General features: G+C 43.3%; 1 protein-coding gene across 1 annotated transcript in view; it reads right to left on the bottom strand.

Moving 5' to 3' along the window:
* Window positions 1–11,218, bottom strand: part of TMEM231 (transmembrane protein 231) — a 25,609-nt gene extending 14,391 nt beyond the window's left edge. Inside the window, exons 1-2 of the mRNA XM_006888827.1 lie at window positions 11,080–11,218; window positions 10,829–10,998 (exon numbers count right to left, since the gene is read on the bottom strand). Coding sequence (XP_006888889.1) covers window positions 10,829–10,998; window positions 11,080–11,218 — 309 coding nt within the window. The remainder of the gene's footprint in view (window positions 1–10,828; window positions 10,999–11,079) is intronic.
* Between the last annotated feature and the right edge of the window lie 3,787 nt (window positions 11,219–15,005).

The following is a 15,005-nucleotide window of genomic DNA, read 5'->3' as shown; positions in this document are numbered from 1 at the left end:
CCCCCCCCCAGTTTGCTCTTCTCTTTGAAAAGGAAAAGAAAAATTCTTTCATTGGTATACAACTCCCCCCGCCAAGCACACTCCACTATGCAGCCTTCATTCTGGACTCTTGTCATGACCATAGTACCCAAACAATTTTTTAAAATGGGGGACGGGGGGGAGAAGCAACTCCAGAAGCCCTAAACCGCCCTCTGCAAGTCTCCTCTAGTCATAGACTTCTAGATGTGCTTTTCCACTGCTTCCTATCTTTACTTCCCCCCAGTCGAATGCAAGAGCTCCATCTACTAGCCTCTCTCAATCACTGTCCCTCAACCCGCTGACTTACTTCCAGTAAACACCCCTGAAGCCCTTGAAAATATGAGCTCTTTACTTCTCTCCCTATCTGACCAACATACCCCTAATCCAGACCATATTCTTTTTATTGACAGCAGCTCTCTACCCTCTGAAGGTTACCTTAAGGCAGCCTGTGCTGTAGTTTCCATAAACAGAGTGTGGAAGCAGCATCCGGGCAACACCCCATTCATCATCCTTTCTAGGCCCCTTCGAGCTGATGTACAGCCGGCCCTTCCTGCTCAACCATCTTACCCACTGAACCTCCTCTTTTAGCATCATACCGTCCTTATCTCTCTCACCTGGCTAAACCACAATGGTATGTCCCTCCATCTCCTCCCTAAAGACCCTTATTATCAAAACCTGCCCCCTGCAACAATTAATGAATGAAAATCCAAAATTTCTGTAAACGTTCATTAACATTAATAAAATAAAAAAACAAAAATAGAAAACACTATACAACTACTGAATTTCTTAACTGTATCACAAATGTGGGGAGTTTATTCAAGATTAGAAATTGAAACTTAAAAGAATTAACACTTGAGGCAATGGGTAATAAGCATTTGAGATTATGAAGTAAACTTCCTGTGCACATGAGATAGTTTTTATGCTACCATTTGACTTAAGCTGGATTTTATTAAGTAAATTAAATGGAAATTTTAAGATAAAAAAACAAAAAACACCCTGCTCCACCCCACTTTAGGGCCCGGTTTTCCCCAGGTCTGTCTCTCCAGACCAAGGAATCCCACCTAGGAGTCCCCTTAATAAAGCTGCTTTAAGCTTTTTTTTCTTTAAAGGCAGCTCCAGGGATGCCATTCAAGGTGAGCTGACCAAAGCAGAGACAAGGTCATTTCCAAATCCTGAGGCATTTTCCCCAAATTAGCAACTGCAAAGCTACCTCTTAGCCTTGATCTAAAAGCCACTATTTTCCTTGGCTTCCTGAGGCAGGAGCTCCCTGGAGGAGTTCTATTCAATCTGGCTTTATATTGAGGTAGAAAAGAAAAATATTTTGGAGTAATAAAGGTTACTAGTATAAACAACAGAGTTAGAGAAAACTGAGTTCCAGACTAGATTTGCTCACTCAGGCGCAAACGACATGATGTCTTTGTGTCTCGGTTTCTTGCCCATGAAAAGTGGTGGTAAGAACTAGCTAAAAGATTAATTGCTATTTCTGTCAGGTACAAAAAGTGTTCTGGGAATAGTCAATCAAAAGGTCCAATTATTCCAGGTACAAGTCGTGAAAAACTGTGGGAAATTTTGCAAAGTCTTTTTTTTTAAAAATTAACTACTTGACAGTTAAAAATGTCTTTGACTAACCATATCTGACTCTACCAATTCTCAACAGACAAGTACACTTACAAAAGCAGTGGCATAAATACCACCACTTTGTAAGACCTTCCCTTCAATACAGATATATCTAAAGTTCAAGAATTACACTAGAAAGTCTCTGTATTCATATAAATATATATATATATATATATATATATATAAATTGAACACCTTTGCAATGTACTACTTGGAAGTTTCCTATTCAAGAATAGTTTTCTTGTGCAACAATGAAAAAAAATTTATTTAATTTTATTTCATTATTTTTTTTTGTGTACCATCAAATCAGATCTGACTGATACAGGAGGAGATTGTTCCTCCTTCTCCAGGAGAGCATCTGGTGGATTCAAACCATGTACCTCAGATTGCAGTGCAGCTTCTTGCCACTAGGCCACCAGAGCTCGCCGAAAGAATTTTTTTAATTGTCATTTTAAACAAAAGTTTACAGAAAAGTTAGATTTTCATTCATTCATTATTGCACATTTTTGAAAGAATTTTTGAAAGACAAAAGAACTTGGGCGGGAGAGGTGGTAGGGAGGAAAATGTACAACAATGAATGAATGGAAATCTACGTTCTTCATAAATTTTCATTAAAATCTCAATAAAAAATTTAAAAAATAGTTTTACCTTTCCTTAATTTTAAACTGTACATTTCATGTTCCAACTATTAAAGAATGTTTGCAGCTGTTTCTCCTTTCTGATCGTCAATCTGTGTTCTCCTCCAATTCTATATCTATTCATTTTCCTCAGCTATTCATAGGATTTTCAGAGACCTGTTACCTCAGAAGTGAATGGCCAATCCTCTTCCTAATCTGGCTTAATCTAGGCGCTCCACTAAGACCTGTCAATCATGGGTGACCCCTCTGACATTCGAAACATCGGTGGCACAGCTTTCAGCATCATGGCAACCCACAAGTACAGCAGGTCGACAGACAAGCATTGCACTAATTAGAACACTGATAAGCAAGCAAGAATACAGATATCCAAGCTGCAAGTCCTTACCAATATGCAGACCAATTCTCCAACATAACATACTTCATCTCACATACTTCAGGTGTGTGGCTAGGAGAGGTTATTCCTTGGAAAGGGACAAGATGCTTGGAAAGGTAAAGGGAACAATGAAGGCGAGAAAGACCCTCCACCAGGGATACTGACATGGTGAGTGCAGCAATGGGCTTGAGTGTGTCAGAGATTGTGAGGATGGCACAGGGTAGGATAGAGGTCAGGCCGGTTGTTCACAGGGTCACTCTGAGTCGTACTTGACTCTATGGCACCTAAAACAACAACTTTAAACCACAGAGTATTCTTTCCCCCACCTGAATAGCTGTTGCTGTTGCGTGTCATTGACTTAACTGCTATTCATCTGACCCTATGAACATCAGATCTAAACCTATCTGGCCTTATCTGCATCATCCTCATCACCTCGTACATCCTTGAGCCCACCTTGAGTCACCATGTCAATACATCTTGATGATGATCTTCCTTTTCTATGCTGACCCTCCACCTTGTAAGCATGATGTTCTTCTCCAAGAACTGGCCCATCCTGATAACACGCTCAAAGTTTGTGAGATGAAGTTTCCCGTCTTTGCTTCCAAGAAGCACCCTGGTTTCACTTTCGTCGAGACAGATCTGAATTTTCTCTTGGCAGTCCACGTTGCTGTTAGGTGCCATCTTTGCACAAAATACTGCCCAGTCCTGCATTATTCTCACAGCTGTTTCTAAATCTGAGTCCACTGTGAAAGCCATTGTACTAAGTTCTCTCGTTGGGAGTAATCTTCTTTCTCCCTTACCCTCTACTACACTAAGATGCCCTTCCCCAGGGACTGGTTCCTGCTGGGAACATGCCCAAAGTATGTGAGACAAAGTATCACTATCCTCACTCCAAAGCAGTACACTATGCTTGGCCCCTGTCTCCATTTCATTCTCTCCCTTCACCTTTCCTCTTTTTCTTCCTCCTCCTTGGGCATTGCATGCCAGGTCCATTGTCCCTTGACTGAACAAAATAGATTATGTACATGTGTTAGTTTTAGCATAAGGCCCAAGTGATCTAGATAGCAAACAGCTATTCTGTAATTCACATGTGGTGATATCATCCAGGTACATAGTCTATAGAGTTACCAAATAGAGCTTGTGGCCAGAGTAATACTGTTTTAGAATGATTTAAGATTTGAACTAATTGTGGAGGATTAATAAGCTTTGGTCTTCTGTTTCCAGAAAACTTTAGTATATTACCTTTTTAGAAAAAAACAGTTTTCGTTGAGTCACTAAATTAACTTAATGTTGCTATGTGCTATCAAGTTGGAACCAACTCATAATTGACCCTTCAGCAGATTTTCAGAGGCTATAAATGTGACAAAAGGAGGTTGTCCATCTTTCTTCTGGCAGATCAGCCTTGGTTTGGCAGTGCAACTCTTTACCAACTGGGCCACCAGAGCTCCCTCAAGGGATCTGTTCATCCAACTCACAGCTGACCATCCAGTGGGTTTTCAGGAAATGTAAATTGTATAGGAGATTGCCAATCTTTCTCTTGTGGAGCAACTTGTTGTATTCAAACCTTGTGCCTTTGGGTTGGCAGCGTAGTTCCTTGCCACTACACACCTCCAGAGCAATAGCTTATTTCAGAAATTAAAATTACAGTTCATATAAACTTTAAAAGCAAAAAAAAAAGTCTCACTATCCTCGCTTCTAAGGCAAATGTGTTTGTTCTTCTAGCAGTCCATGGAATATTCAGTATTCTCCGCTATCACTATTATTCAAAGGCATCACATTTCCTTTGGTCTTTATTAATCATTGTCCAGTTTTTGCATGCATATGAAGTGACTAAAAACACCATGGTCTAAACTGGGCACAGCTTAAGTCTGTAAACGTACATTTTGCTTTTTAACAGTTAACAAATATATTCTTACAGCTATTTACATAGTACTTGGCCTGTACTGATCACTTAGCATGTTATCAGGAAGGGCTGGAGCCTCCATGCTTGCAACAGGAGACGGTTAGCGAAAGAGAGGAAGACCCTCTATGAGATGGACTGACACAGTGACTGTTTTAACGGGCTCTATCACAGCAGACAGAGACTGTGAGGATGGTATAGGTTCAAGCCATGTATGTGGAATCTGTATGAATTAGAGATGACTTAAGAGCACCTAACAATAACTCATGTTAGTCATTAATTTCATACACACATAGAGGGAACTCTGGTGGCCTAGTGGTAAGGAGACGCATTGCCAACGCCTGGACACACTCAAGTTCAAGTCCACCAGCTGCTCTGAGGCAGACAGATAGGCAATCTCCTCCCGTGCAATGCACATATGTAAATAATTTTTTAAGTCCATGATAATCCTGTAAGTAGATGCTAGTATTGTTATGTGGCATTGTAGACTACAACTGACAGCCACCTAAGGAACAACGTAGGTGCACCTTGGACTTTAAAGTGACATCTTGCTCTTTACTATTTTGGAGAGGTCCTTCACCGCAGATGTCCCCAGTGCAACATATCTTGATTTCTTGACTGCTGTTACTACTGTAGGCGTGGACAGAGGATCCAAATAAAATGAAGCTGTTAACAGCTTTAACCTTATTATTTAGCATTCACTTAAAACACAAAACAGCAATGAATGAATGGAAATCCAAAATCTCTGTAAATGTTCATTAAAATGATTTAAAAAAAATTTTAAAACAACCCCACAAAACAGTCATCAAGTAAATTCTAAGTCATGGTGACACTAGGGAACAGAGTTTAACTGATCCACGGAGTGTGCAAGGGTATAAATCTTTGCAGAAGCAGACTGGTACATTTCTCTCCTAAGGAGCAGATGGTGGGTTTGAACTGTGGATGTTTTGGTTGGCAGCTGAGCACTTTAATCACCTAGCTACCAGGGCACGTCATCATATACATAGTGCACAATAAATGCTCAAAATTGATAATTTTATTTGTGTTTTATTAGTTTATCTTTAGTGTATTATCCAGGTGTTTAAAATATCATTTTGTTTTTACAGAAGCACTTTTCTAATTTTTTTTCCCCTTAAAAAACTTTGTCATTAACATTTTTTAAAGTACTAATGTATCTAAAGGACTAACCTTAATCTCTATAACACCAAGTTCAGAATTACTAAGGAGGTGGTGCCTGGCTACTACTGCCGCCCACTCTGGAAGAGGCCACAATAGAGGGTGAGAGTCAGGCCTGGAAGTGAGCTCACACTTGAGGCTTGACTTTTAGCTAAGCCAAGGGTAGGCCTTCTGAGTAACAATACCAGAAATAAGCAATGCTTAGAACAAGTAATGATGCAAATTCAAAAAGGGGAAACTAGGCCACAGCAAAAGCTCAGAAGCAGAAGGGGACAGGAAAGAAGGCAGAGTGAAAATGGGCAGCACAGGGAGGATGGGAAGTGCGCTGTTGCACTGTGGGGATACAGGGAGATCAAAGTGTCTGAACGGCTAGAAACGGCTCCAATTTGTGCTATAAATACACCCTAAAATCACCACAAAGTAAAAAAAAACCCACCACAGAAATAATGACTACGTACTACATTTCCTTGTACAAATATTAAAAGGGATACAGATATTTCTGGAAAGGTGCAGAAGAAATGGACTGTATTGCTGCCCTCCTATCCTCCTGCCCCTCTTCCTCAGATAACTCTCCTGTCATGAATTATTATTTGTTCTTATTTTGTTAGTCTCTCAGCAACCTGCATATAAATGTTGCACCTTTCTTGTTTGATTCCTATTTTAGCTTTTCAATTGCTGTTGTTGAGGTCTTTAATTCCATTATATCTTCCAATGTGTGTTTTGGTTTTGTTGTTGATTTAATCTCATGATTTTAAGCTATTCCTGCACCAAAGCTATTAATTAGTGAGGGTTTTTTTTGTTTGTTTGTTTTGTAATTGTTATGTATTGTTGAATCAGATCTGACTGGCACAGAAGAAGGTTGCCCCTCCTTCTCCAGAGGAGCATCTGTTGGATTTGAACCAGGTGTCTTCAGAATTGCAGCGCAGCTTCTTGCCACCAGGCCACCAGAGCTCCCTAACGAGCTATTAGTAAGGAAGCAATTTATTTATTGAGATGGACTGTACAGACTGTGAGGTCATAAATTACTAGTAGACAATGGCCTAGAACAAAATTACTCAGTGTTGGAGAGAATTAGTGGTTCTAGGTATCACAAAAACAAGAGTGTTGTCTCTACAGAGGGGGTCTCCTAGCATGGTGTGTAGGGAGTTGCACTGCTGACCTGTCAGTTCAAATCCATCAGCACCTCCAAGACAGAAAGGTGAGCTGTCTCCGACCACGCAACTACAGACCCAGCAGCCCAAGGGAGGGTCTCTGAGTCCATTCTAAAGTGACGGCAATGAGTGTCTCTATCAACTGAAAATGGGAAGCCACATACACCAGGCGCAGGGAGGTGCCAGTGTTCTCGGGGTGGCTTCTGGTGACGGAGATAAGAGGTTAACCAGGAGCCCAACCAGAAAACCAAACATTCGTGGACAGTGAGTGGCCAATATACAAGTAAAAAACCAAAATGAACAAAGCCTAGTGCTGCATATAAGCCTTTATGACTATTTCTCAGACAAAAAGAACCAGAAGAGGATCTAGTTCTGAGTTTCTAGAATACACAGAGGAGTGGATTCCTAACTATCTTCTCTGGCGCCTCCATATGGAGTCCAAAGATTGATATTAACCATCGGTACCCCAGGGACTCTGAGCGAACAAATGTAAAAAAAAAAATAAGAAATCAAATATTATAATAAAACTAACATGTTAATATTCTATACGCTTGAAATAAAATTAAAACCTGCTTCTCTTTTGGCAAAGAAATATGCTCATGGAATATAACATGCAATCTACCTCATCATCGACAGCTCAGCCTCAGTCATCTTCCTCCTGAGGCATGATAACCTCAAAAAAGAATAAAAACAGGCAATATGTCACATGATCAGAGTTGTCAAGGATACCAGCAAACCATGGTAGCAGCAGTCAAGACATCAAGACACGTGGCATTGGGGAAATCTAGTCTGTAAATAATATACACTGCAATGTTGTTGCAGTGTATAACTAACTGGGGTTATCATTCTTATGCCAGTCCCAAAGTTAAAGAAAAATCTGTTTCATAAAGATATTGAATAATAAAGGCAATGATAATGAAAAAACTAAGATATTTGACTTCTGTCACAAACGACTTTAAGGGCAAGCTGTCAAATCCTAATAGACCTCACTGTAAGATTGAGATTACCATATCACATTTCAAAACCAACGCCTTCAAGCCCAGCCAATTCCAATTCATAGTGACACTAGATCACCAAACCACAGCCACTGCCAAGGAATCTGGCCACAGCACTGTCAAGGCTGTGACCCTTTAGGAAGTAGATTGCTTCATTTTTGTCTTGTGGAATAGGAGTGGATTTGAACCACCAACCTTCTGGTTGTTGTTACATGCCATTGAGTCGACCACGATTCATAGCAACCCTATGAACAACTGTTCTGAACCTTGCCCTATCCTGAGCCAACCTCACCATCTCCAATACACTTGAACCCGTTGCCACAGTCACTGTGTCAATCCATCTTGTCAAGGGCCTTCCTCTCTTGCACTGACCTTCTACCCTTCCAAGCATGATGTCTTTCTCCAAGCACCGGCCCCTGCTAACAACATGCTCAAAGTATGTGATATGGAATTTCATCATCCTTGTTTGCAAGGAGCATCCTGGTTTCACTTTTTCCAGGACAGACCTGTTTGTTCTCTTGGCAATTTATGGTATATGTTCAACTCAAAGGCAACAGTTCTTCTGCTGTCATTGTTAGTCACTGTCCAGCTTTCAGATGCATAGAAGGCAACTGAGACCATGGCTTGGATAAGACACACCTTAGTCTTTACACTGATATCATTGCTCTTTATAACTCTGGAAAGGGCCTCGATGGCAGATTTTCTCAATGCCACCCGTCTTTAGATTTCCTGACTGCTGGCGCCAAGAGTGCTATTTGTGGATCCCAGAAAGATCAAATTATTAATAACTTCAATCCTTTCTCCATCTATTATGATGCTGCCTATAGGCCTGTTGGTGAGGATTTTTGTTTTCCTGGTGTTGAGACACAATCTCTACTGAAGACTGTAGTCCTTGATCTCGTGCTACGAACACTAAGTCCTCTTCACTCTTACTTAGCAAGATTCTATTAAGCGCCTAACAAGTTGTTGATAAGTCTTCCTTTGATCCTGATGCCACATCTTCTCATAAAGTCCCACTTCTCAAATAATCTGTTCAACACATAGGTTGAAAGGCATGGAGAAAGAATACATGCCTGATACGCTCCTTTCTTGACTGTGCATCATGCAGTGGTCCAGGTATATTGTTGTTGTTGTTATGTGCCATCGAGTCGCTTGCGACTCATAGCAACCCTACGTACAAACAAGCCCTAAACTCTGCTCTGTCCTGTGCCAATCGCACCATCCGTCGTCTCTCATACACCCATCCCGATTACCCCAGTCACTGACTCTACCTCATAGAGGGTCTTCCCCTCCTGCGCTGTCCCTCCACCCTCCCAAGCCTGATGTCCCTCTCCAAGGACCAGTGTCTCCTTACAACATGTCCAAAGTATGTTAGACGGAGCCTCAGAATCCTCGTCTCCAAGGATAAGCAAAACTTCTGGGATTTCTATTCTTCTCAATGTTAGCCATCATTTGTTGTGATCCACACTGTCAAATGTTTGTGTGTGGTTGTTAAAAAACAAACAGACATTCTTCTGGTTTTCTCTGATTTCAGCCAAGAGCCATCTGATATCAGCCATGGCCTTTTCTAAATCCAGCTATTTCTGGCAGTTCTCTGTTAATGTACAATTCTAGCTGTTTTGGGATAATATTCAGCAAGCTTTTGTTTGCATGTGATATTAATGCTATTATTCAATAATTTCTACATTCTATTGGATCTTGGATTATCTTTCTTGGAAATGGGAACAAATATGGATCTTTTCCAGTTTATCAGGCAACTCCTCAAGATTTCTTGGCCCAACTTGGTGGGTACATGCAAGGCTGCATCTGTTTAACAGGTGAAATCTTTAACTACTGCACTCCTAGGGCTCCCAAGTGACCTCAAAAAAAAATTTTTTTTAATGGTGAAAGCAAAGAAAGTTTCATTAGAAAAGATGCATCCCAGAGAGTGAAATGGGTCATTTCTCTGGAAGTAGTGAGATGGAGAAAGACCTCCTGCGTAAGGTTTTATAACTGTCCTCCATCTAGTTTTTGATGCTGAAGGAGACTGCCCATCTTTCACCCCAGAGCCAGTTAGTTGATTCCAACTGCCACTTTTTCGTTAGCAACCAACACACTATGCACGACTTCACCAGAACTTCTAGTGACCCTATAAGAATAAAAGCAGCCCAGAGGTTTTCCAAAGCTGTAATCTTTCCAGAAGCAGACTGCTTCATCTTTTTCAAGCAGTGCGGGTGAGTCTGAATTACTGACAACTCAGAGCTTTAACCACTGTGCCTCCAGGGTGCCTCTGTTCTACATTAAGCAACACCAAGGCCACTAGCATCAAATCCTTTTCCACCGACAGTGACCCTGCAGGACAAAGTTGAACTGGCCCACAGGGCTTCTGAGGTTGCAAAAGGCTGCAATGTTCATAAAAGCTGTCCTCATCTTTCTCCCCGGGAGACGGTCGGTGGGTCCCAAAGGCGGACGTTTCTGGTAGCCGGGCAATGCTTAACCCACTGCGCCACCAGGGCTCCGGCGTACCATGCCACAAACCTTTTAATGTGTATTTCCTGCGGAATGTGCTTGTCCAAGGAGACAAGTTTAGGAAGCTTGGACTAGGTCCTCAGCACCGTCCCGGGGCAATCACGTAACCAATCACGCCTTGCTTTTCCCAGGTGCAGATCTTTCAGGGTTGTGCTGTGCAATTCCACTTGCACAAAATACTGCTCAGACCAGGCCTCCGGAGTTGCCCAAATGCAGAGTGTTCCCCGGGTTCTGGCCCCAACTTCTCTAACAGCAAAGACTAACTTTAGAGAGGTCCAGGACATCTTAGAGAAGATAATGGCTCTAACTCCCCGAGAAATGAAACCTGAACTCGGACCCACGAGCCTGGGTTCCTCCCGGGACATGACTCTACTCCGCGGGGGCCGGGCTACCCGCACCCGCACCTCCCTCCGGTCCCGGAGCGCCGCAGGGTCGCGGCGGGGAGCACGCACCGAGACGAGCGGGATGCGCAGATGCTCCCCCTGCAGCTGGTTGAAGGCCGGGAACGTGCTCCAGGCCAGGTGCCCGCCACGCTCGGGCCCCAGCAGCACCACGAGCAGCACCTGGTGCAGGAAGCGCACGGTCGGCTGCTCCTCGTAACTGCTCCGCTTCAGCCAGAACCCTGAGGTGAAGAGGGCAGGGGGTCAGGGCGGCCGGCCGGCGCCGGGGCCACGCGGCGCACCGCTCCGGGGGGCCGGCTCACCGTGGCTCCGGAAGGCCACGAGCAGCGGCGGGATGTACGTGAGCGCGGCGGCCACCAGCACAAACAGCGCGGCCTTGGAGCAGAGCCCCGCGCGGTAGCGGCGCTCGGCGGGGTGGGAAAAGAGCTCATAGAGCGCCATCAGCGGCTTCCAGGATCCCGCCCAACACTGGGACCCCTCCGCGGGCCGACAGCGCGCACAAGTAAGTTTGGCTTCTCCCGGTTACCATAGCCTTGGTCTCCATGGCAACCGGATGCGGACGGGGACCAATAGCAAGAACGCTGAGCCCTGCGAGGGGTGGGGCTAACAGGGGGCTTGCCCGTTGATGAATTTAGCTTTAAACGTGTGTTCAGTCTCTCTAAGGCAGAGTAGAATTGGCATCAGACACTTTTAATCGTCGTTGTTGACATTTCTGTGAACTTGAGTCTTCATAAAGGTGGACAGTCAATATTATGAATCATTTTTTAATCCCCTATGTAGATTATTTTGTACATAAATGCAACCCATCACCAGGTATGCTTCTCTGGAGGGAAACAAGCAGAGCATAGGAATGACTGTGGTCTTGAATCTGGCCCTGGGCTAAAACCTTGTGTGTGGATGTGTGTAGGGGGAAACCATAGACAGCGGAGGTAAAAAAGAAAAAGAAAATGCTGTATAAAAAGGAAAAGACAGGTAAAGAAATGGGAAACCAAAATGGTTAGATCGTCCACCATGAGGCCGCCTCTTATCAGAAGCCAAAACAAATGTGAATATCAGAACTTTTGGGAAGGGGTGTGTAACTCTGAGGGCCAAGTGAGAAGACTTTCCCTCCTCTCCTAAAGGCTGCAAACTGACTTTTTAAATTGTTGGTTGAACTTTTTACCAAAGGCAAGGAGCTAAATTTCTACTTACACCAGGCTCTTTCACCAAATTTCACTTTTCAAGATGTGCCTGATCCAGGCCATAGTCTTCGTAATTACGTGCTGTGCGTCAGAGAGCTGGAAAATGACTAGCAAAGATTGAAAAAGAATTGATGCCTTTGAGCTGTGGTGCTGGCGAAGAGTGTTGAATATACCATGGACTGCTAAGAGAACTAACAGGTTCGACTTGGAGAGGGTGAAATCAGGCTGCTCCTTGGAGGCAAGGATTCTGAAGCTTTATCTGACATACTTTGGGCATGTTGCAAGGAGGGACCAGTCCTTGGAGAGAGACGTTATGTTTGGGAGGGTGGAGGGACCGTGCAGGAGAGGAAGACCTTTGGTGAGATGGATTGATTCAGTGACTGGGGTACTGGGGGTAGGTGTGTCAGAGACAGATTGGCACAGGATAGAGCAAAGTGTAGGGCTGTTGCACATATGGTTGCTATGAGTCATAGGCGACTCCACTCAGTGGCACATAACAACAACTAACAAAGCTCCTTTATTATGCACATATAGCATTAACATCTTAAAAGCAAGGTAGCCCATACAAACAATTTGTAGCTTGTGGTCTGCTTCATTTATATTTCTTTGCCCTTATCAACCTGTACTAGATTCATCTGATTCTCTGTCCCTTTCTAAAAAAATTTATAATAATTGGTGATACAAGGTTGCTATTGTTGCTGTTGAATTAGAACTGACCCATATCTGATTCTCCAGAGGGTTTTCAGAGGCAGTAAATCACACGGGAGGGAACTGCTCATCCTTCTCCCAGGGAGCAGCTGGTGGACTCAAATCATGTGTGTTCGGGATTGCAGTGCAGCTTCTTGCCATTAGGCCTCCAGAACTCACATCATTCTGTCCTCTTCTGTAAAATCTATTTTCCATGTCCCCTTTCTGTGCTATGTTAATATCTTGGTCTCTGAACTGATGAAGACTTGAGGCTGCTACTCATATCAAAAGTTCATTTATAAGGGAGCTCTGGTGGCCTAATGGCAAGAAGCTGTGCTGCAATCCTGAAGGTGTGAGATTCAAATCCAATAAATAGATGTTCTGCTAGAGGAGGGGCAATCTCCTCCTATGCCAGTTGGATCTGATTCAATGGTACAAACATACACATACACACCAACCAACAACTCAACGGCAACAACAAACTTCATTTACCTAAGAAACCAGAAAACCAAATGTATGGACACTCCCCACCTTTTTATTTTTTTGTCACCTTGATGCAAAGGGAACTTCAATAGTGTAACTTTGTATATTCTTTCTATAAAACATAACATGGAGGAGTTTTGGGGTTTAGCTGGGTTGCTGGCTATCCTATTCTCCCACTCTGTATCTATCCTTTTTCTTTTCTATGGTATGCTGGAATAAACTACCTTTTTATAATTTTTATTAACTATAGAGTGGCTCCTGGGGACCTGAAGCACTTGCTACAGAAGGTCAAGGACTGCAGCCTTCAATATGGATTAAAGCTCAACATCAAAAAAAACAAAGATTCTCATCACTGGGTTCATTGGCAGCATCATGATAGATGGTGAAGAGACTGAGATTGTTAAGAGCTTTAGTTTGCTTGGCTCCACAATCAACACTCTTGGTACCAGCAGCCAGGAAATCAAGAGATGAACTGCACTGGGGAAAGTTGGCTGTCAGAGACCTCTCCAGAGTACTGAAGAGCAACAGTGTCAGTCTGGAGATTAAGATGCACCTGGTCCAGGCCATAGTCTTCACAATTGCTTGCTATGCATCAGAGAGCTGGACGATGGCTAGGAATTATGGAGAACTGATGCCTTTGAACTGTGGTGCTGGAGAAGAGTATTGAATATACATACCATGGACTGCCAGGAGAACAAACAGGTTCGTCCTAGAGAGAGTGAAGCCTTGGAGGCAAAGATTCTGATGCTTTGTCTGACACACTTTAGGCATGTTGCAAGGAGGGACCAATCCTTAAGAGAGGGAAATGATCATGCTTGGAAGGGTGGAGGGGAAGACAGAGGAAGACCATAGATGAGATGGATTGATTCAGTGACGGGTAATAAGGGTAGGTGTGTCAGACACAGTAAGTTGGCACAGGATAGAACAGCATTCAGGCCTATTGTACATAGGGTTGCTATGAGTCGACTGGATGGCGCGTAATAACCATAATAACAACAGTGTAAAGAGGGAAAGGAAATGGGGAAATAAGAGATTCAGTGCAAACTTAGCAGTAACCCAGTTAAAGATTGAAACAGTTAAAAATTTTCCTTTCTCATTCCTTGAAAGGGTTGTCCTTGTTACAAGTTTAGAAGGTCCTTTTGTACCTGGTGGGCTCAAGCATATCTGAGGTGATAAGGATGGCAGAGGGTAGGGCAGGGTTCAGATCCATTGTTTATAGGGTCACTGTGAGTAGTAGTCAACTCACAGGCACTTCACAGCAGTGATATTGTACCGAGACAAACAAGGAGTCCTTTGTGCAAGTCGCACTAGTTAAAACAAAGATGGGTTCCTCATCCGTACAGAGTTTCTATAACAGATGGGGAAGGCAGTTAGATCTAAGACTGCTCTGCCACTTCTCCAGCGGTCAGAGCTTTTATAGTTCGTCACTCATCAATCTATTTGGCACTTACTTCATTGTTGTTAGGTGCTATCAAGCTAAGACCTATAGCAACCTTATGAATCCGGTCCTGTGACTTCCTTATCATCTCTACGTCCCTTGAGGCCATTGTTTGCTTACAATGACAGGATAAACAACCAGCCTCACTTCCCTGTATTTACTTTTGTCTGTTGTTGTTATTCTTGTTATGTGCCTTCGACTCATAGTGACCCTATGTACAACAGCCTTAAACTCGGCTCTGTCCTGTGCCAATCGCACCGTCTCTGACACTCCCATCCCAATTATCCCAGTCACTGAATCAACCCACCTCATAGAGGGCCTTCCCCTCCTGCGCTATCCCTCTACCCTCCCAAGCATGACGTCCTTCTCCAAGGACCGGTCTCTCCTCACAACATGTCCAAAGTATGTTAGACGGAGCCTCAGAATCCTTGCCTCCAAG

The sequence above is a fragment of the Elephantulus edwardii genome, unplaced genomic scaffold (genome assembly GCF_000299155.1).
Source record: "Elephantulus edwardii isolate Elephantulus edwardi_28Jun2011 unplaced genomic scaffold, EleEdw1.0 scaffold00072, whole genome shotgun sequence".
Classification (NCBI taxonomy): Eukaryota; Metazoa; Chordata; class Mammalia; order Macroscelidea; family Macroscelididae; genus Elephantulus; species Elephantulus edwardii.
This window is presented reverse-complemented; position numbering and strand designations above follow the sequence as displayed.